The 22982-nt window shown below is 55.5% G+C and overlaps 1 protein-coding gene across 4 annotated transcripts in view; it reads right to left on the minus strand.

Annotated features, from left to right (window-relative positions):
* The window catches only part of Whrn (whirlin), a 60397-nt gene that overhangs the window by 11055 nt on the left and 26360 nt on the right, over window positions 1-22982 (minus strand). For 2 of the 4 annotated variants that reach the window (XM_048340090.1, XM_048340081.1), the window contains exons 3-8: window positions 20567-20692; window positions 9130-9338; window positions 7995-8031; window positions 6974-7186; window positions 6286-6495; window positions 4402-4434 (exon numbers count right to left, since the gene is read on the minus strand). In XM_048340090.1, coding sequence (XP_048196047.1) covers window positions 4402-4434; window positions 6286-6495; window positions 6974-7186; window positions 7995-8031; window positions 9130-9338; window positions 20567-20692 — 828 coding nt within the window. The remainder of the gene's footprint in view (window positions 1-4401; window positions 4435-6285; window positions 6496-6973; window positions 7187-7994; window positions 8032-9129; window positions 9339-20566; window positions 20693-22982) is intronic. The other 2 variants (XM_048340106.1, XM_048340097.1) reach the window with 1 other exon arrangement.

A 22982-nucleotide genomic window follows, 5' to 3' on the forward strand; every position in this document is an offset into this window, starting at 1 on the left:
ATTGTGATCCGGGGCCTGGGAATGTGGCTTCGCAACAGAGTGCTTGGCCTTGCATGCATGAAGCCCTGGGTTCGATTCCTCAACACCACATACACAGAAAAGGCCGGAAGTGGCGCTGTGGCTCAAGTGGCAGAGTGCTAGCCTTGAGCAAAAAGAAGCCAGGAACCGTGCTCAGGCCCTGAGTTCAAGGCCCAGGACTGGCAAAAAAAAAAAAAAAGAAGAAAGAAACTAAGACTGTGATTCACCTATTTTAGGTTTTGCCATAACCGGGTGACAGGTATGTACCATCATACCCAGATTTCCTACCTCGGGGCCTCCTGCACAGCTGCGATGGTAGGTGTGTGGTGGCATGGCCAGCTTTTATTTGGTTGAGAAGGCTAATAAATTTTTTGCTTTGATTGGCCTCAAACCATGACCCTCCCTGGCTCAGCTTCCCAAACAGCCCGGATTGTAGATGAGAGCCGGCACCCAGTTTTTGTTTTCTTAAGTCACCTATCCACCCTTGCTTGTGACTGCCAAACCACAAAAGCAGAAGTCCCCGGGCAGTCACCGTGTCCAGAAACATGGAAGTGAAAGGTGCACGCCCTGCACAAGGAGAGGCCACCAAGCCTGCAAGAACAGCCATGGCAGCCCACAGGAAGCTCCATCTTGCCTGCCACACTCCTGCCATGCCGACGGCACAGCTTCTCAGCCTCGTTACCAGGCATGCTAAGGAAACCGTGTGTTAGGCCAGGTGTGGTGGCATGACACTGGCACGCGCGCGCGCGCACACACACACACACACACACACCTGCCGTCCCAGCATCGAGGGCACTGAGGCAGAAGGCTCATGAGTCCAAGATCCCTATCTCGAAAAAAGTCCATTTCACAACACGCTGCCATATTTGGAAAGCAGCATTTCATCATGCAATGTTTCCTGTGCCACTCCACGCATTGTATTTTCAAATGGTTAGCACGGCTCTACTGAGAAGGGTTCCTGGGCTTCCCCAGCCTGCAGCGAGGCAGTGAAGAACCCCGGTGTGGAGCCACGGCTTTGCTTAGCGCATGCCCCGTGTGAGGTGGGCAGGGCTGGCTGTCCTCCCGGGACCTGGCTCACGCAGGTGCTGAGCTCGAGGGCTGGGCCCCCGTCTGGAGGCGGGGGAGAAAAAGCAGCTCAGTCAAGCAAGGCACAGCCACCTGTGGGCACTGAGGCCTCTGGTGAAAGGCGTGGGGGCCAGGGACCCCCCCGAAGGCGGCTGGCTGCTGCGTGGAAGGGAGGGCAATGCACATACGGGGCAGAGCCAAGCTCCTCCGTGGAGGGCCATGGGTTAGGATAAAGCTTGAGCCCCTGGCAGCTGGGTCCCTCTTTCATCCTGGCTACGCCCCCCATCCCCCGCCAGCTCCTCCTCACCCCCACACCTCAGGTTTGAGCCTGAGCATTTCCCCAAGGATCCAGGGGTCCCCCAAGCATCCTGAGCTCTCTGGTTACCCTTCACCTGTGGAGTAACCAGAGCGCCGCACCCCCATGCCTCTCCCAGCCTGGCTAAGGCCGGACAGCAAAGCTTGGCGGAGGCGGCCCTGCCCGAGGGGACTACACAGCCATAGAGATGGAGGCCGGAGGAGGGAGAACCCACGGCCACCCCAGCTTGTTGGGTTGGGTGGGGGGCACCACCTGGCTCTACCGGGAGAAGGGGCTCCGCCACAGAGAGGGGGCTAGCCAGGCCATGCGGATTCTTGCCAGAGGCCCTGTGGTGGGGAGTCCTTCAGTCCAGGCCAGGGCTCGTCCCAGCTGCCATCCAGACCCCAGGGGCTACACCTGTAACCTCACTTGAGCTGCGGGCACTGGGCCTTCCAGGACCAGACAGGTGTGCAAGCCCAGGCTCCTGCCTAGGGCGGCCCAAGCACAAGTCTGGAGAGCCACGCCTGGTAGGAAGGGTGGCAAAGCCCATGGCAGTGAGGCCCTCTGTCAGGGGCCTGCGTGCCCTGCCCTCGTAGAAACTTCCAGAAGTGCCAGGCAGGTCTTTTCTCCTGTCCCTCTGCTGTCCTGGCCGGCAGCTTTATGGGAGGGGGTGATACTGGCTGGCCCCACACACGGAGCTCAAACTGGCTCTCTGAGGACAACCATGATGTGGCCTGGGGGGCAGGAGGAGAAGTCTGTTTTCCTGAGTGGTGGCCTCTGCTTGGAGGTGACGTGGCCATAGGGCAGGGCACAGCTAGCCTGGGACCTGTCACTGCCCCGTGTGACCAGGGGGACCCAGGGACCCGGGCGGAACTCCTGTTCCTGTTGGCTCAGGCACCAGGAGCCTGAGGCCACCTCGTGCCTCTGACACCTGAGCTGGGAATTTTTCTAGGGCAGACCGGAGCCTCCAGCTGGCGGCCGGGGGCGTGGCGTCCGCTCCGCTTGCTTCTGCTCACATTTCCTGGGCTTCCACCGGCCACAGGCCCTGGATACATGGTCTCCGTCTCCCCCATGCGCAGAAGTCAAAGCACTGTGACGGGTGTTCGGGTTGAGACAGGATGAGCTCGCAAGTGCATGAGCAAAGGGACTGGGGCCGGGGGGGGGAGGGGGGAACGTTTGGCTGTGGTAGAGATCTAGGGCTGTTTGGTCACTACCGTGGAATCGGGCTGCAGGCAGTGCGTAGCACCCGGGGTGGGGGGGGGGGAAGCAAAAGGCTGTTTGTGCCTCTTTCTCTCCCTCGAGGATGCTGCAGCCATGGTTTACATGCATTGGGGCTTGGCGGGGGGGGGGGGGTGGGGTGGGGGTGGGGGGAGGTCCAGCCGCCCTCCCTGCTGTGCCCTGGGTACTTCACAGCTCCCGTCCAGACTGCTGGGGGAGCCCTGGTGTCTGCCTTGGTCGCTGGATTCCAGACAGTATTCCCTGGACCCCCCCCACCCCTCCCCCCACTGCAAGAGGGCGTCTAGGCACAAGAGGATTCTGGGAGACTTCGTGCTGGAGCTGCCAGGGTAGAGGGAGAGCCAGACCTATGGCTCCACACACCCGCTGGGCCTCGCTAGCTTCCTGGGAATGAGCCGGAAGATCCTGGTACAAGGCCCTGCTCACCCAACCCCACCCCACCCCTGCCGCCCGTGTCTGTTATTGTAATAGTCAGGGGGCTCCTGTGAAAACTAAGCCAGATCTCAGCAGTCCCTGCTCTTTCCTACGCAGGACGCCCATCTCGCTCAAAGTCAAAGTCCTCAGCACAGGGCCCTCTCCTGGCATTCACTCTGCTCTGGCCTCGCTGGTTTCCTGGACTGTGTACAGACACCCTAGGCTTGCGGTACCTCAGGGCCTTTGCACATTCCACCCCTGCTGATTGAAATGCTCTTCTCCCAGGTGTGGGTATGATGCTCTCTCTCTCTCTCTCAGCTTCAGGTCCTACCAGCATTGCTTGCTTGACAATCCCAGTCCTCCCAGGACCCCCATTCCTGCTTCTCTGCAGGGCCTCTCATCACTGAGTATATACTGTGCACTCCAGTTCTGCATCCTGTTTGTCTGTCATTCTGCTCGCCTTGGAAACCCATCGTGGAAAGGGTGGTGGTTCTCTACTGCATCCCCACAACACGGCAAGCACTCAGGAAGATTTGCTAAGAAGAAGAAAGGAGGGAGAGGGGGAAGGGAGGGGGAGGAGACAGGCCATATGTAGACATGCACAGTGGCAGCTCCCACAGGGAGGCACCACAGCCAGGCAACCGGCCTGACAGCCCTACTCAGAAGCCAGCAGGCCTGGGGCCTGAGCACCACCACCACCACCCCCCCCCCCACCTCTGGCTAGCTGTGTGACCTTGAGCTGGCTGCTTCTCCTCTCTGAGCTCCCATATTCTCTGTCAAGATGTGGTCCTTGGCACTGCTCTGACACTCCTGGCTCCCAGAGGTGAAGGCAACAAATACCAGCTCTCAGGAATGACAATGGCTCCAAGAACTTATATGAGGCCGGCTCTGTGCTGAACCCCAGAGGCTGGGGTGACCCATGCCCTCCCCACACAGAGCCGGTAATAAAAGAGGGCAAGTGAACACACTGTAGCTTCCTGCAAGAAGTGGCATCTGAGCTGCAGGCTGAAGCATGTAGAGGAGACAGGCCATGGGGAGTAGGAAAGAGAACGTTCCACAACCTTCTGGAATATGCAAAGGTCTGGGAGGTCTCCCAACAGCATGGCATAGTCTCATCTTCACAGATTCTAAAGCTGAACTCAGAGAGGTGAAACTACTTCCTCAGGTCACGCAGCCAGGAAGGGCGGAGCTGGGTTTTGGGTAGAGGCCATTGTCCCTGCAGAGCCTGAGGATTCTATCACCAGGAAAGGCAGTAAGCACCCAGAACAAAACCGGGTCCCCACCAGGGACAGGTGCAGAGGTAAGGGACGCCCGACCTCTGCCCCTGGCTGAGGGACCCTCCCCCAAGACCCCGCCCTGCAGAAGCACGGTACCTCCATCAGGTCTATAAGCCACAGCAGCCGCTCCTGGGGAAGAAGGATGGGCAAAAGGCAAAAAGAAACATACACGAAATAAACATTAGGGCACCATGCGACCGTAGCAGCAGCCCCTTCCCCAAGCCCACACTCGGGCATGCAAAAACACACATGCGTCCCTACAGCCTTGGTGCGCAGGAACAGCGTGGGGAAGAAAGGAACAAGCTGAGTGTGGTCAGCACCCTGCACTCTGCCTGCCTCTGGAAGGGGCCCTGCAGGTAAGGAGAGTGGCCTTTTGCTGGCCACATCTGCAGTGCCAGGCGGGACTTCCAGCCCCAGGTGGAGCAAAGGTGAGAAGGCGAGGGGCAAGGGTCTGGGTAACAGAGCCTGAGGCAGAGCTGGTGAGCCCCTGGGGTGGGATGATAGGGGACAGCAGACCCCAGCCTGGTGCTTTTCGGAGCTTCCCCATTAGGGGAGACAACCTGGCAGGGACAAGGTCACAGAGTTCCAGGACTGGGCTGAGGCTGGGCGTCCCTGACCCTGCAGAGCCCTTTCCAGGCATAAGGCCTGCTGATTCCTCCTGTCCTCTAGCCCGCCCTGCTTTGCCCTCAGGACCTTGGCCTGCTGTGACCACTGCCAGCAAGACCTTAGGCCAGAATCTGAGGCCCGAGGAGGCCAGATCTTCAGTCTAGATTTCCTAAATTTCCCAGAAGAAGACAGGTCCAGCTCCCCCAGACCTGGTCCTGATTCGAAATGGACCACCACAGAATCTGTCTGCAGTGCCCCAGGCTTTAAAGCTGTAGCTCTCTGCTTCTGAGGCATCACATGGTCCTTTGAAGGCCAGCACCAACAATGCTGGACCCAGGGGAAAACGTCCTACAGGCCAGGACCAGGAAGCTCAAAGCACAGGGGTGGCATCGTAGCGCATGCTCAGAGCCTAATGTGCAGCCCGGGGAGGGGTCGGGCTCCTCCCTGCCCTGCAAGTGACCTGTTGTCCCGTAAACATGAGATGCTCCCATCACGACCACATCCAGAGCAACAGAGGAAGGGAGAGCAACTTCTGGATCACCCAAGGAGGGAGGAGGACCTTTGGGAGGAAGACGACTTGGGACAGGAAGGAAGGGAACAGAAAACCCTGCTGAAACACAGAGCCCCAGGGCTAAAGAAGAGGGCTAGAGTCGGAAAGAGAAGTCCTTCACCTGCACTCACTGGGCCACCTATCCGCCATCTTGGGCCCACTGCCCTCCTCCCCCCATCAGGAAGCTGCCACTGTCCTCGCAGCCTGAGGCTCCCCAGTGAGACCTCCCAGGTCTCCCAGAGCCAGAACCCCACAGAGGAGTGGGGATGGATGATCAGATGATGATGGGAGGCTGGAGAGGAGGGCGAGGAAGAGAAGGAAGCACAACAGACCCTCCCACTACACGGGTGTGAATGGCTGGTGGTTCCCCAGGATGTAGAACCCTGCATCTCATCTGCTCCTGCAACCAATGTGCCCTTGAGCATCCTGGAACAAGATGCTGATCTAGGGGCTGGCGAGTCTGTGAAAAAGTCAATCATTGATGGGATCAAGTGCCAGCCCTGAGCCCAGCACGGGGACAGAACCCCTGGCTGTTTCTCCCACTTGATCCCTCCAGGCCTGGAACTTGTTTTTTTTCTTCTCCTCTCCCAGGCTCTGTCTGCTGTATGACCACAATAGTGGTCCCTAGAGACCTTGCCTGGCCTATGGTAGATGTTCAGCAAGTGTTTAGATTTTTACAGACGGGGAAACCGAGGCTCAGAGAGGCAAAGAACAGAGTTGCAGGGGGCTCTGGGATTTGAGAGTCAGAGAGATCTGACTCCCAAAGCTAGTAGTGTGTTAACTCTGCCCTGGACCTTCGGGCCAGGGCCAGCCCAGAAGCTTACCCGGGCTGAGCTGACAGTGGTGGAGGTGCCGTGGCTGCCTGTGGATGAGCCGGTGTCACTGTAGGAGACCATGGAGTAGGTGTCCCCGGCCCCAGGACCCTGGGGCTGCCGTGCCTTCATGGACTCGATCTCCCGCCTCAGAACCAGGTGGTCGAAGCGGCTGAGGTCTTGAGGAGAGATGCTCCCCCTGACCTCAGAGAGCAGCGAGAACTGCCGGTGGAGACAAGAGGGATGATCACCAGCAGGAAACCCCACAATGGGAGGGGGGGGGGACCTGGACCCCACACCTGCCCAGATGACCTTCATGAAAACCTGACTCAGCTCCAACCCTCCGTGACTCGCCCGTGCCCTCGGGGACAGAAGTCCAGACACATCACATGACTACAAGTCCCTGAACCCACCAAGCTGGGCATGACATGAGGCCCACCTCCCAAAGAGGTCTCCTCAGTGCCTCCCCACAGCTGAGTCCCTTCCTCCTCAGACAGCCAGGTGGCACTGCCACCCCAGGGCCTGTGGGGATGCTGAGACTGGCTCCCGGCGGCAGCTGTGGGCAGTCAGCCAGCCAGCTTGGGATGGGGGGCCTTCCACCTGTACATTCAGTGCTGTCACAGCCCAGGGCCCCCATCACTCCTGTGTCCCCCCAGGTTGTAGGTGGGTGAAGAGAGAGAGAAGAGAGGGAGCAGGTCACCTTGGCGTGGGTGTTGAGCAGCTCGAACAGGGCCATGACCAGGGCTTCCACGGAGATGCTGCCTCCGCGGTACTGGCCCAGGTAGTAGGCCATGGTGGTACGCTCCTGCTCCGTGAGCAGGTGCCGAGCCTGCTCGTCCAGCAGCGCACGCGTCTGGTTCCCCAGGCTGCTCAGGGTCACCTGGGAGCCCGCTGGGCCCTTGTAAAATCCCGGCTGCAAGGCAGAGATGGAGAGGCCTGAAGAGTCTGAGCTGCAGAGCGTACACCTGGCATTGCTTGTCCCGCACCTTGCCGGGGAACTCCGGTAGCTTCTCTAGGTCTCAGCATCTCCCTTGGTTACTTGGGGTGACACCAGCCATATTGGCAAGAACGCCCGCCCTTCTGCACTACCTCCATCACCAGCCGGATCCCGGCTCTCCCATCCTGCTTCCCAACCAGGTAAGGCCCGATGCCAGCTAGTCTCCCTCGGTTTCTCATTCCCTCCCCGTCACTTGCTGCTCAAAATGGCAAACATGATCCTGCTAACGTGACTACAAAGCAAAGAACAAAAAAAAAAAGCCCAAACAAAACCCTAAAATCCTCAAACCAAAACATAACAAACCTCCAAGAAACTCACTTTATCTCGGTCTTCCTACAAGCCTTGGCCTCTCCTGCCTCAGGACACTGGCACACGTGCTCCATTTGTACTGGAACCCCCTTGTCCCGTCTCGTTTGGTGGCTCATCTGTTACCCCTCTTATTCCCTTTCCTGCCTAGCTGCCTCCCCCCCCCCCTCGGCCAAACCCTTTCTAGTCAAGATACACTTCCAGGCAGGTCTCCTCTGCTGGGGGTGACCTCCTGCAGCAGAGGCCTGGTCATCTGCGTGTGGCCATTAGCTCAGGAGGCAGGGGGCGGTACCCAGATCCCGCCTCCCCCGGCAGTTGGTCACTGGCTGATATGTGCTATGAGGTCTGACTTCCGCAGGGCACTGTGTGGCCCCAAGCTCCCCACCCAGCAGACACCCCACGGGCCAAGGACGCTTACCTTGTTCGTCCCTTCCGTAGCCAGGTCCCCTGGAAACCTGTGGGCAGACAAGCACCTCAGCCACACTGCCGAGAGGGGCTGGAAGCTTCTGCAAGGTGGAATTTGTGACTCTGGCCATGCAGGGGGTATGGCTGCATTTGGGGTCCCCGCACAGGGTATGAGCACCTGGCCTCATATCAACAACGTGACCGCACTACCAGGGCCATAGGAAACGAATCCTGAGTGGCCTCCAGACTTCTGAGGTCCAGGGCTCCCTATCCAAGCAGAGGTGTTAAAGGGACACATGGAGGGGGAGGGGAGGGGCCTCCGACATGCCACTTTGTCACCCGACCCTGGGGATAGGACACTGCATAACACATGCATGTGCACGCACACGCGTGCACACACACATAGGCTCAGCCTGCCAGACTTTTTTTTTTTTCCTGGTCATGGGGTTTGAACTCAGGGCCTGGGCGCTGTCACTGAGCTCTTCTGCTCAAGGCTAGCACTCTTACCACTTTTGAGCCACAGCTCCACTTTGAGTTTTTTGGTGGTAAATTGGAGGTAAGAGTCTCTTGTACTTCCCCTCCCCCCACCCGGCCCCTCCCCAGAGCTGGCTTTGAACCACCATCATCAGATCTCAGCCTCCTGAGAAGCTAGGATTACAGGTTTGAGCCACCAGTGCCCAGCTCATACTTTTGATTTTTAAAGAAACTTGATGCTTTAAAAAAAAAAAACTAACGAATATCGCTTGTAACACTGTGCCTGAGGACAGGAGAGAGGAAGAAGGTGGTCTGGGGTATGTCTGTCACCAGCCACAGGTTGAGACTTCAGATGGGGACCCCAGGTGACAACTATGCCATTCCAGCAGCTCTCTGAGCCTGCTTTATGCCTTCTGAGGCTCCTTCACGTAAAGATTAACTCCCTGGATCCTTGCTAGCAGGTCTGAGATGGGAGAGTGCTGAGAGTACAGAATGAGAGTGCTGGGGGCCATGCACCTCCAGGATGGGGAAACGGAGGCCAGGAGGGGCCAGGGCTGTAGCTGTGGTCAGGTCCTGTGGGAATGCCAGGCGTGGAGGGGGTGTGTGTGTGAGGGGCATCCAGCTTTCAGAAGCCCTCCACCCCCACCCGAGCTCCACCAATGCCGAGGTCAGACCCAGCCGTGGCTGCGCTGGGGGAACTCTCCCCGATCCGGGAACTGGCAATCCACTTGGTCTCATCCACCGTGGTGCGCGCGTGGGGCAGCCTCCCCACGTCCTTCACGGTCAGGATGAGGTGGCGGGAGGACTTGAGCAGCTTGACCGCTTCGTCATGCAGGATGCTGAGAAAGCTCCGCCCATTCACCTCCAAAATCTGGTCCCCGACCTGCCAAGAGGCACACACAGACCGTCACCCCCGGGGAGTGGGTCGGGTGGCTGTCTACAGGGCACTGGGGCCTGCAGGAGGCTCCTAGTGTCCTCCAGCCAGCCCGGGAGAGGTTATGCGGAGGCCTGAGGCTATACAGGAAGGCAGAAGCCAAGCTTCTTTCCAATCCCAACCCCAGGCCCAGAGCGCAACACACTCAGAATTTTGCCAGCTCCTACCTCTGCCCTCTCCATCGGGCTTCCTCACAAGTTCAGGAGCCGAGGTGCAGAGCTGGGGAGACCCCACGGGCACCTGCCTCCCTCAGCAGGGGTGGGGGAGGAGAAACTGCTTCCCGCCAGGCCTCCTCCCACACCTCTCTGCCCAGCAGCAACCTCCGGTCTACTGCTGGCTGCAAGCCTACAGCCAGAGCTGCTACTCCATCATGCTTTGTTCCTGGCTTTGAGAGACCTCAGGGACTCAGCTTTTCTTCAACACCTTTCATCCCCGCGGTTTAACAGAAAGGAACTCATGGCTGGGGGACCAGCGAGCTTCTGGGAGCTGGGAGTCAGGGTGTCCTCAGATTACCAGCAGGGGCAGGAGAGGAAGAGGGGAGAGGGCACAATAAAACACAGGATGCCTGCAAGCCTAAAACATGGCTGGTCTGAACCCCATTTGCCGGCAAGCACCCAGAGGTGAGGTGTCTGCCACCTTAACTGCCAGCGGCTCTTGGGGCAGGGGCTGACCGAGTGGTTTTCAGACTTGGGTCCACGAGCAGTGGGTGGGTGGGATGTTCCTATGACTAGGATGAGGTCCTGAGAGCAGCAAAGGAACCAGGAAGGGTGGGAAGTCAGTCACAGTGATTCATTAGGAAAGCAGAAATCACACCTGCAGAGGTGAGGCAGGAGGTAATCCGGGCTGCTGCAGGGGCCAGGGCGGGGGGCAGGGGTTCACTTGCTGCTGGTAGGTGAGTAGGTTGTGCCTACAAACCTACTAACCTCAACGGAGGGCTTCCCCTCGTGGCCCTCTCTAAATGGTGTAGGGCGACCCCCGGGCCTGCACATGGGGTCATCTTTGCCCTTCATTTAACCTCGGTATAGCCAAGCGTGCTCCTTAAAGACACAGGATCATCTGTTTAGCCCACTGGCCCGAGTATGAACATCTGGGCTTTTGGAATGGAGTCTTGCAGGCCGAGGTGTTACCTGTTCCAGCTCCTGTCCACCTAAATACCTATATTCCCCTGCCCCCCATCCCCCCACAGGACCCTGAGATCTGTCAGGGCCGTGGACAGTGAGCTCCATCAGCTGCTTCCGGCTGATAGGGGCGGTGGGGGCTCAGGGGCCAGGTGCTCTGTCAGGACAGGACGGATGACCAGGTTTGAGCAGAGAGGGCTGCTGAGGTTGTGGTCTTCCTGTGGCTGGACAGCAGGACTACAGCTGTCATAAAATGAAGTGGCCATCGGTGTCCTAGAGGGCAAGGTGTCCTATAGCTTGGAGGGGAGAAATCTTAACAAGGGGTGGAGGGCAGGGCCTTGTCCAGATTAAAAAAAAAGTTGTTGGGGGCTAGAGTCATGGCTCAAGTGATAGGGCACCAGGTGTAAGCAAGCATGAGAGCCTCGGTTCAAACCTCCATACCCCTGACAGAGAGAGAGGGAGGGAATGAGGGGGCGGGGAGGGAGGGAGAGAGAGAGAGTTTTCTTTAGGGGCCCACTGGAAGTGCCACTGCTCTTAAGCAAGGACGATCACTTTCCAGTGCATGTGTTTAAATACTTCTCTGGCCTGTGGGAATCGGGGTGCCAGCCAACCCAGCTCACAGGTTCCAGGCCATGGATAAACCAGTACGTGAGAAGTGGGTTACAGGGCCCACTGCTCTGCTTTGACCTAGATGGAATCACCATTATATGGCAGAACATAGGGAGTCAAGGTCAGAAGGTGACAGATATGCCCCGAAGAGGTTTGGGGCCAATGACCGTGAGAACTTTTTCTCCGTAACATCTCTCACTTCAGTTACTTTCAGGACGTTGACACAAGGGACTCCATTTTTGCTACTGGGCGGGGTAGGGGGGAATTGAGAGTACTAAGGCTTGAACTGTGGACACTTACCGTTGGCTTTCTGCTCAAGGCTAGCATTCTACCACACTTGAGCTATACCTCCCACTGGAGCCACCCCTCCACTTCCTCCACTTCCAGCCCTTTGCTGGTAAACTGGAGTCAGGAGTCTTGCTCATTCATGGGGGTTGTATCAGGGCCGTCTCTACCTCCTTCCACCAATAACTTACTTGCTTCCAGCAAGACCTTGCTGACTGCAGCATCACAATGACAATCCAAATTCTATTAAAGAGTTGTTATTGCAATTATGAATCTTTAATAGTTTTCCATGTCAGGTATAAAACTTTAATACCCCTCCTCCCATTAAAACAATGTAGTTTTAATGAGACAACATTGCTTCTTCTCAACAGTTCAGGAGTCCGTAAACCATATTTAAAAATAAATTAAAATGAAAAGATCTAGGCTAATGGTAAAGAGTTCCTGAGAGGCCAGCTAGCAGGGAGGGGTGTGTGTGTGTGTGGTGTGTGTGTGTGTGTGTGTGTGTGTGTGTATGGTGTGTGTGTGTGTGTGTGTTCGTTCTTCATCTGACCAGGCAGAACTCACCAGAAATGCACAGCTGAGTCTGGAAAGGCTGTGCACACCCAATGTGGCCCCTGGTTCCTTCTACGCCTGGCAGACCTGTTGACCCGTGGGGGCAGTCCTCAGTGAAGACTTCTTTCACCCCTCGTCATTAATGAAAAACCAAGGCCTTGCCCAAGGTCATATTCTGAGTCAAGGTCAGAGCTGAGTTGAAAAGGCCATTCCTGAGCTTCTCCCCAGGAGGACGTGGCTTCCAAAATAAATCACAGGGGTCAAGTGCAGGAAGAATGAATGGTGGAGCCCAAGTGCCTGCCTGGTCCACCCACTTCCTACATATCGAACTACACACTCACAGAGCACCTATGTGGCCTGTGGGCCTTCCCGTTTCCCATTTCGCAAAGGCACAGTGAGCTCAGAGATGAATTCACCTGCTCAAGGTCAGCCAGCATGCTAACATCGGAGCAGGACGACTCCAGCCTCAGAAAGCATCTACCCGCCCAACATTTCAAGTCAGACGACTGGCACCGCCCACAGAACTAAGACCATGAAGCTGTTCCAAACCAACACTGCCCAAGAATAGGAGCCACAGTAATTTAGGTTGAAGTTAGTCACACTGAAACACAGCTACGGGTATTTCACATCGACAGAGTGGAACCACGTAGATCTAGGCGCTACTGGAGATGGAGAAGGAACCTCTGGCCTTCTCCGGCCCCTTCTTCCCCCACAGCTCCACATCTGCTGGATCCACCATGGGGACCACTTTCCCTCCCAGAGGACCCTGGGACCCACTTCTCTGTGGACTCCACTCCGTTCCTGGACACCTTTGCATCAAAGAAGAGCAGGGCTGCACAATGCCAGCCTGTACCTGTGTCTTTCCTCACAGTTTGCCACCATCTTCCTGACAGCAAGGGCCTACCTCCTTTATTGTTTGAGAGAGCTGGGGGGTAAAGAGGAAAAGTCAGCTGACACCAAACTTTGCTAAGACATCTGTAGCCTTGTTCTGTACCACATCCTCATGGCACTCTAGAAGGAGTTGTCCAGTTGGACACGCTTCCCTTTTGAAAGCCTTATACATATGTATGTTGATGCTTTGCCAGTACTGGGGCTTGGACTCAAGGCCTTGCCCTCTTGCTTAGCCTTGGCGGGCGCCAAACCATCCTCCAGATCTCAGCCTCCTGAGTAGCTAAGATCACAGACACAATCCAACGGCACTAGGATTGAGATGTGAGTTTTTAACGTAACCTTAATAGTTTCAGGCTGTCTAAAGTGTTCTCCAACTATACAATAAGGACTGGGAAGAAACATTGCCTCCTCCCCCCCACCCCCCGGCCAAGTAGTAACTGCCAGGTAAAGCTGAATGTAAATGCAGGAATCTTCATTCCATTTCTGTAACCTCCAAATTATGCATGAAAACCATATGGTACAAAAGAAAAGGAAACCCTCGGAAGTATCAAAGGAGGGGCATGGGGCATAAGCAAAGCACTTGATAGGCATGAATGGGAAGAGAATAACAAATCGGTTAAAATGGTTTCATGGGAGAGGGGGCAGGAAGAGTACATGAACATGATTGACATACAGGGAGATCTCAGAGTGACAGTACTTTGTACAATTAATACAAGCTAACAAGAGCTAGAGGGAAAGGGAGGGGAGGGGGGAGGGGAAAACTCTGGGTAGGCATGGCATAGCTCCGGCAGAGGGAGCAGGATCCGCGGAGGAGACCACGAAGCGTCCTTAGCAATTTGGGGCAAGGCTTCCTGTCACCCAAGGCAGTGCTGCCTGAAGGTGGAGGTATGCCAGGGGGCTGCTAAATGACTCTGGAAGTTCCGCTAAGATTTCTCATTTGTTACTCCTTTGCAAACCTTATTTCAATTAGAACCAGCTCAATGCCTGACTCTGAGGGAACGATTAGGTAAATTGTCATTCAGCCACAGATGGAATTATTATTATGCAACGATTACAAACTGTGCTGAGAAGGAATTTTTAATTACCATACATGGGGAAAACGCAAGTAAAAACAAATGGGGATGCAAAGTCGCGTATACCGTATAACACAGAGAAAAGAGAAAGGCGCTGATGGATAGAAAACACCCACATGTCCGTCAGCTTGGGAATAAACAAAACATGGCATAGCTCTGCGGTGGAATATTACTCAGTCATCAACATGAATTTACTGACTTAGGTATAACACTATGCTTAGTCCCAGAAGGCAGGCACAAGGGCCACGTGACCTGTGATTCATTCATCATACACAGGGCCCCCAGAGGGCCATTCTGAAGAGGCAGAATAGAGGTATTTTCCAGGGGGCTGGGGAAGGGGAGCAGGGAAATGGTACAGGGACTGTCAATCAACCCAGAGGTTAAACAAGGCTGCTTGGAGAAGGGGTGTGTGTGTGTGTGTGTGTGTGTGTGTGTAACTTAGTGCTTACATAGCTGGGAAAAAACAACTAAAGAGAAATAGGTTCAGGTAACTAGCTCTGACATAGTATCTTGCACCCCAGTTCTCTTGACACCCTCAACTCTGACAGGTCCAGTCTCCCTCTGGCTGCTCCCACCCCTCCCCCGCCCAACTGCTCCTTGGCTCTGAAATGAACTCCATCAGTCTTCGCGCCACATGCACCTCCAGGTGTGTGGCTGGCCAGCTGTGAGGTCTCAGAAGCTGCTGACGCCAGTGTCTCCTCCCACCTACTGTCCACCCCGCTGGTCCTCGCGGTACCCCCGTCCCCCTCTGCAGTGCCTGCCTCTGCCCTGCAGGCTCTCTGCATGATGGTCCTGCCGGCCCCCGCAGCCGGCCCCCTCATCTCTGTAGCCACAGTGAGCTGAGGGCTCCTCCAGAGGGCCCAGCACAGTGGGGTGTCTAAGTACCCCAATTCTAGTTTCACATCCTGGTCTACCACTTCCTGGATGTATGGGCTTGGAGAAGTCACTGAACCTCTTTGAGCTGCCAGGGCTAAGAATGCTAGTCATGGGCTTGCTGTGGAGTGAAAGGAGACACTACCTTAAGTGCTCAGGATGGTGCCTGGGCACAGGACATGACACGTGTTCTCCTGGTATCTATGGTACCACCGTGGCTAGGTGTGGCTCTGACCCCCACGGGCTTCCAGCTAATAGTCCAGCAGCCACCAGGAGGAGGGAGAAGCTAGGAGGTCCCTAGCCCCGAGCTTCACAGGGAGGCCACCCACCCTGCTGATGGCCTGATGCTGGGCTTCTGGATCCTGTAATCAAGTTGTTTCTGCTGTTGTCAGCCACCCAGCTTGTGGACATTTGTCAAAGCAGCTCCAGGTCATCGGGATGAAGGGGGAGGGGGCGCTCTCCTCCTCTGGGACTGCTCACGTGCTACTCTCTGCACCACAGAGCCCTGCGGAGGGATACCATCTGCTTCCTGCACAGAAAGAACTGGCCCCCACCTGCCTCCCTCCCTGCAGTCCCCCATGAAGCTCAGAAGCAGCCTCCACGAGGCCAGTGCATGGACTGGGAAAAGCCACGAGAGACTAGTCAGGGCTCTGACCAGCCCCAGCATCAAGCTCTAGACGCGCAAGGCTCCTGTGCCCAGATATCAAGTCTGGCAGTGGCCCCTAGAGCAGCCACCCCTCTCCTGGGGTGTCCATGTCCTAAACCCCAGTCCAGATGCCCCTCTCCCGGCGTGCCTGCATCCTGACCCCCAGTCCAGCCGCCCCTCTCCCGGTATACCTGTATCCTGATCCCCCCACCCCCACCCCATCCATGAGCAGCGTCCTCAGGAGCTGCATCCTCCATCATGGGTGGCTCTGCATTCACAGCAACTGTAATGGACAACCCCCCCGATCTGCACTCAAGGGGTGATCTGCAGACAAGGCCAGCGCCAGGGCCACTGCCCCCCCCCAATGCCTTCCTTCAACCCTGCTCCACAACAGGGGCTGGCAAATGGCCCACTGCAAAGGGGACCTGGGTGGCCTGGGTCAGCACGCCACACCAGCCTCCACGGACAGCACTGAATTCAGCAGCCTGGCCACATCTGGAACCGGAGGGGCAGCTGAGGGCCTCAGCCCCTCAACCCCACCCCAGGCCCTTTGCTCAGACACTGGGGCACAAGAGATGAGTAGAGAAGCCTGAAGCCAACCTAAGTAGCAATCTCTCTCCGGTGGACAGAATGGATAGAATGGTTCGCAGGGACCCTGAGCGCACTATTAAATGCTCTTAGCTTTCCTCATGGTCATGCAAATCTAAGCTGGCTCTGTATCTAATGACCTCCTTATGTGTGTGTGTATATGCACAGGTGTGTCTGTGCATGTGTGTACCCTTCGCTCATTCAGGGATGGCAAGACGTTCCCCCACCCCCACCCCCGCACGCCCTGGGCCTTGTCCTCTTCCATGGATCACAGACTGTTAGCACTGAGCCCCCTTCCTGGCAGATCAGCTCCCACCACACAAGAACAAACGCTCCAGTGCCAAGTAAGTCACCCGCTATTGTTGTGCTAAGGACGGGCTGCCGGCTTCCCAGGGGAGGGGCTGAGAGCCCTGGGCGGGCATCACAGAAACAGGACAATTCCTGTCCCAGTGGAACTGGTGCCTGACTTCTGGGCTGGGCTTCCCTGCTGGCAGTGGCCTTAGGTACAGCAAGGGCTCAGCCTGCACTCCATCGCTGCTTCGCTGACAGCCAGGGGACAAGCTGCTGAAAGTCACTGACCATCAGGCTCTTCAAAGGTAAAATGGGGACAGTGACAACCAGGCCATCCATCTGGGCCTGCCTTGAGGTGACTCAGAGGAAGCACCTGGAGGGGGCGTGGCCTCTTGGCCTGAGTCACGCAGGGCGGAGCAGACTCAGCACACAGGAAAGATGGAAGTGAGATGTCGGTCAGTCACCTCTCCTGCACCAGTAGAGGGCAGTTAAGGTGGCGCCTGCCGGGCACGGCTCTGCCCTGTGCTCCTCGCCTGCTTTGCCCTAGAACCACAAAGGGGCCAGCGTGAGAGCCACAGAACTTGTCTGGAAAAGGTACATGAAGGAAGGGATGGGAACAAGATTTTCATGTCAGAGAAAGGCCCAACCCACAGCTGCCGAGAGCTTCCTGGCTGAGCTTATTTTTTCATCACTCCCATCTAGGGCTCTAGGGCTCAGCCTTTCTAGCCTCAGTCTGCACATCTCTTAATAAAAGAGAGCGGACCATCAACCTCAGAGACTCCGGAGAGGTATTAAAGTGGAGCATAAGGGAAGTGCTTAGCAGGTGCACAGCCCAGAGCAGCTGTCATTGCTCCCACCCTAGAACCCTACCAGCGTCTCACTTAGGGCTGCGGGGGCTTTGCTACTCTCCATTCAATGGGGAACTGAATTCTGCATGCAGCCTGCAGCTTCCAGGAAGTGAGATGCAGGGGCACCTTGCTCTGTCCTCCATTGCTTGCAGTCTCATCCCGGGAGAAGGACCCAGGCCTGAGAGCTCAGAGAGGACATGGCCCTGTGAGACCAGCAAACAGCTCTTTCCAAACCCCTGCCAGCAGAGCTTAGGTATATTGATGGCTCCTCCCTCCTGTACTTTGTTTTCTGACAGCAAAGAGAACATAATAGGTACTAAACTGCACTACAAGGTAAAAATAATATTAAGGCCACTGAGACACAAACTTGCTACTTTTGTGCCTCTCCACCTCTTTTTGGTGAGGCCAGGGATTGAACCCTGCACCTCAGGAATTCTGGGGAAATGCTCCACCACTGAGCTACCTCTAAGTCCCAGGCTTCTGGTTTCACGAAAGCCCATCTTAGTACAGAGAAGTGGCCACAGCTTGATGGAAATCCTGCAGCCCAGAGATGTCATGATCTGACCTGAGAAGAAAGGCCAGTTCTTAAAGGGATTATGGTGGTGGGGTCACAGAAGAAACAGAATCAGCAAGAAGGGTCCCCAAGAGACTGGCAGGCCAAACTCTACGAGATCTGGAAAGAGCTGTCACATCCTGAAGCTGCCTGGAAACACAGGCCAGGACATCGTTTCTCTTTTCTACAACTAGAAGGATGCATTTATTGGAACTGGAAAACAGGTGATAGTGTGTGTGTGTGTGTGTGTGTGTGTGTGTGAGAGAGAGAGAGACAGAGACACACAGAGAGACAGAGACACAGAGAGAAAGAGAAAGAGAGACAAACAGACACACCGACAGAGAGACAGTGTCCTGAGGCTTGAATTCAAGTGTTTGGGCCATGTCCCTGAACTTTTTTTTTTTTAAATAATTACTTATTTATTGTCAAAGTGATATACAGAAGGGTTACAGTTTCATACGTAAGGCAATGAGCACATTTCTTGTACGATTTGTTACCTCCTCCCTCATTCCCCCCCCTCCCCTGTCCCTGCTCAAGGCTAGCCCTCTACCACTTGAGCCACAGCTCCACTTCCAGCTTCTTTTGGTGATTAATCTGGAGATAAAGAGTTTTATAGACGTTCCTGACCAGGTTGGCTTCAAACCATGATCCTCAGATCTCAGTCTCCTGAATAGCTAGGATTATTGGCGTGACTGACGCCTGGCTAGGTAATTAAAAAAAAATACACAAAACTTACACTCAGCTATTGTGGGTGGTGGCCAGGATTACCTATTGTAAACTTATTTTTCCTCTTCATAATCACAAAATATATTGATACAGATATCTCGAAGCTACATAAAAACATACTGCTTCCGCTTAAGTTCCTGCCCACATATCAGCACTCACTGGTGAGTCTTGTCCCCAACAGTGATGACAATTGCCACCACAGGAGTGGGAAAGACACTAGACATGCTTAGCAGAGTCTTTTCCTTCCCCAAAAGTGTGAACTCTGTGTTGTGTGGGGGCTGAGTGCAAAGGAGACAGGGTTCAAGACAGGCAACTTGGAAGAAAGACAACTGGTCAAGTCTTCCTTCCTCAAGTCGAAAACTGTTTCCTACACATCTACAACATGCAGATGCTGTCTTGGGCAGGGGATATTTTGAAAAGAAGGCATACCCAGGTTCTATGTCCTGCCGTTGGGAGCGGAGAGATAATACCTGACTCTGGCTTTCCGGTGGGATTAAGTATTGGGACCTCCTGAGCTGCAGGGAGGGCACAGAGGGGCGGCACATGGTAGGTGCTTAGCTCCGAGAGGACAGGTGGTCAGAACTGATCCTGACAAAATCCGCTGTGCACAGGGGCCAGCCCAGCCTGCGGTGCCACGGCAGGCCCCTGAGACACCCAGCGTCCACCACAGAGCTGCAACGAGCCATCTGTCCCTGCTTCCCGAGACACAGCTTCCACCCCAGACCCTTGGCCAGCCTGTCCTTAGGCCACAATCGAGGGGAGAGGGGGATGACCATGTGGTCACAGGATCAGAACAACAGCCTGGACCCCACAAACAGAAATGGACTGGCTCGCAACCCTCCATGGAAGACCCTAACACATGAGCTTGGTGGGACCTAGGATGTACTACTACACTAACTTTGCAAGTCTGGTGATGGCTAAAACACCTAGTGCTCCTTTCCCTCCTTTCTCCTTATTCCCCTACTTGGTTGATGAAGTTAGAACCAAGAGAACAAGAATAAAACACACTGCCTTCAGAGGACCTTGGGGTAGGGCAGGGCTGAGCTGGGATCCTTGTGTGGCTCTGGGCAGCTTCCTGCCCCCTTTCTGAGTCTTCCTTACTCATCTAAGAAGTCATGCTATTAGTGGCCACCACAGGGCTGTGGAGAGGATTAAATACATACATATCTCAGGCATTCTGCACAGTGTCTGACTCATAATAGCTGGTGAGTAAGTGGCAACTGCTGTCACAGTGATTATTTCTAGCTGCCAATCAATCCTGGCTATCGGGAATGGAACACAGAAGACTTGATGGTTGGGTCTCTGGTAGGACTGGAAGCTGCAGGGTTGGGGCAGGGGTTGGGGAACAGGAGCAATCCAAAGACAAACTGTGGAGGGGGTGGCAGCGCTTGCTGGGAGGATGGGGAAGTTCTTCCCCTCCCCACCCCCCCACCAATGCCTGGCCCACCACCTCCAGGATAACTCTTGGGAGCTCCTGACCTCCTAAGTGCCTTTCCACAGAGGGCAGGGCTGGCCTGTCCCCTCCTCTGAACTCAAACTGGGCCTGGGGAAGCAAGTGGGCTGAGCAGCTGGAAGGCAGCCTTTCCCCCCAGGGAGAGATCCGCACAGCGGCAGGAAGCCCTATTTACAAATAAAGACTGTTCTGGCTCTGCCACCCACACAGCCAAGCCCTTTATTCCGTTTCAATATGCCTAATTCCACGGAAAGTGCACCGTGATAAACAGAATTAATCAGTGCTGGACGCCTGAGCGAGTGTAGGCAGGTGTCAGGAGCGCCAAGGGCCCTCGTGGGGGAAGGGACCCAGAAAACATGCTTCGAGGCTGTGGAGGGGAGGGAGGATGGAAGGACTCACTGAAGGTGGCACTTTAGGAGCAAATAAAGCCCTTGCACCCTGCAACTTAGGCCAACTCAAGTGACCGGAAAACTTCTGTGGAATGTTTTGTTGTTTTTTCTTTTCTCCCCCTCTGCCTTCTTTCAAAATGGAAATTGGTTTAGCCACGACTGTAACAGTAACACCTGCTCCCATGCAGGCCCTGTGTAAGGATGGTGGGGGGTGGGCCTCACCCAGAGGTTCCTCTACACAGACACAGACACTGCCAACGAGACCCCGTAACCTCTTCTCACCTTGAGCCCGCTGCCTTCCGCCTCGGAGCCTGGGTCCACGCCGGTGATGTATATGCCGAGTCCGTACTCAGCTCCCCCGCGGATGGTGAGGCCCAGGGATCGGCCATCCCCCAGCACCAGGTTTACCTGCAGGGGAGAGAGAAGGTAGTGTGGGCCTGGAGGAGCCTCACGTGGGGGTGGCGGGGGGGGGGCTGCCGCATGCCTCCCATGAAGAACACACAACTGGCTCCACTCGCAAGAAGGGCAAGGCCAGGCCATGGCCGTCCCCAGGAATACCTCCAGTCCTGCCCTGGCTCTGCCTGGGACTTGCTGAGTGACTCGCGGAAGCCCTGTCCTTCTCTATCAGGGGAAGGGAGCTGCTGAGGAGCCCTCCGGAGGCCCCTGGGAGCGAACACCACAGCCATGCTGACAAGTCGGCTTTGTCCAGGGCCACAGCCAGCGCTGAGGTCCAGGTACAGGACAGACCACAGATGACAGCTTGCAGCTGGCGGGTGGAGAGGGAAGGGCAGGCTTACCCCAGCCTGTGGGACTGTGGGCCAGGGGAGAGAGACAAGGAGAACTTCTGAAGACTCCCTAAGAGGGTCGGGCTTTCAAGACAGTGGTGGGGAGTGAGAGGCCTCACATAGTGGGGCTGGAGGCTGGCTGGGAATAGACTGTGCTGGCAGGATTGTGTCTTCTGGGAAAAGACTGGCAGGCCTGGCTCAGGACCTGCTGGACCCCAGCTCTCTAGGTCACCTATAGTCAACTCTCCTCACCCCCTCCACTGGCGTTCCCATCAATGAGACCCGAACACGACCTTTTGCATCCTTGAAGCCAAGCCCCAAATGCCAGCCGTTTGCTCCAGGCAGCTCCCTCTGAATACTAAGGATGGAAACAGACATTCCATCTTCCCACCGTCCTCCGCAAATCTTCCACACGGAAATAAAGCAGAGTCTTTATCACAGAACGGCAATAAAGTTCTATAAGCCACAGGATAATCCGCCTCGATCGCTCACTACAAATCTGAACTAGTGTTTGGCATGAGCAGAATTCATCTAAGAGAAAGAAAATGAGACTGCAGCGGCCCGGCTCGTGGTGTACGGAACACCACAGCCGATTAGAATGGAGGACAGATCACAGACCAAACCAAACCGAGGCAGGTACCGCGCTAGCATTCCACACGCAGTCCTTCAGTTAACAACAGCCTTCCCAAGTGATTCCATTTTCCAGAGGGGGAAACTGAGATGTGGCCCTCACTGAGGAGTAAAACGAAGCGATCAGAGTTCACAGGCAGGCTTTGGAGGTCACTGCTGGGTACTCCAAGGTACTGCAGGACACCCTGGTCCCCGGCCCCCTATCGGGCACCTTGATTCGCTACTGGGATTGCAGGAACACTGCTGGGCCCCCTAGGACACTGATGGGAACCCCGGGATACTGGCTGGGTCCCCTGAACACCTCTGTGCATGCTGGAGTACCACTGGGGCCCCTGGACCACCTGACTTATGGAATTATGACCTCTCCATTGTAACCTCTTAACGACTTAATAATGAAAAATGTTTTCCTTCCTGACCCCCCAAGATCTGGGCCTCCCTTCCATCTGCCTCCTGAGTTTTATACCTTTATTGTTTCTTCATGAGGCCTTCCCTGCCTTTCTTGAAAATTAACCCCGCTTCCTGGGCATAGTGGAATGCTCCTATAATCCCAGCGCTCAGGAGGCTGAGGCAGGAGGATCTCGAGTTCAAGGCCACTCACTTCAGAGTGACACTGTCTCAGCCTCCCCACCCCAAAAAAACCAAACCCCAAACCTACTCTTGAAGTATATGCTTGAGAAATAGCCGAGATTTGAGGCTCAGTCAGAACACTCAAAATCCGGTCCTGGCCCTCTATGCTCTCAGACTTCTCCAGATAGGAGGAGAGCCACGGGAAGTCCCAGAGGAAGACAAAAGACAAAAACCGTCTTTTACCCATCGGATCTAGGCACCCAACCAGGAACTCCTAAGGCTACCTTGGCGCCTGTGGCTCATACCTGTAATCCTAGCTATTCAGCCGGCTGGGATCTGAGGATCAAGGTTCAAACCCAGTCTGGGGAGAAATGGCCCAAGACTACATGTTCAATTAACCAGTAAAATGCCAAACTGGATATATAGCTCAACTACTGGAGTACCAACCAGCCATAAGCAAAAAAGCTGAGCACTACTAGTGTGAGGCCATGAGTTCAAAGCTTTGTACCATTTCATACACACACACACACACACACACACACACACACACACACACACACACACACACACACCCCGAGGCAGAGGTCTGAAGGCCTGCTGATTCATGGCTGAGCATCCCTCCATACCATGGAGATAACAGAGAGATGAGAAGTGCCTTTCCCTTGCTGCAAGGCCTTGTCTATCAAAGTACCCAGGCACCACACCAAGTGGGTCAG

The sequence above is a fragment of the Perognathus longimembris genome, chromosome 1, assembly GCF_023159225.1.
Source record: "Perognathus longimembris pacificus isolate PPM17 chromosome 1, ASM2315922v1, whole genome shotgun sequence".
Taxonomy (NCBI): domain Eukaryota; kingdom Metazoa; phylum Chordata; class Mammalia; order Rodentia; family Heteromyidae; genus Perognathus; species Perognathus longimembris.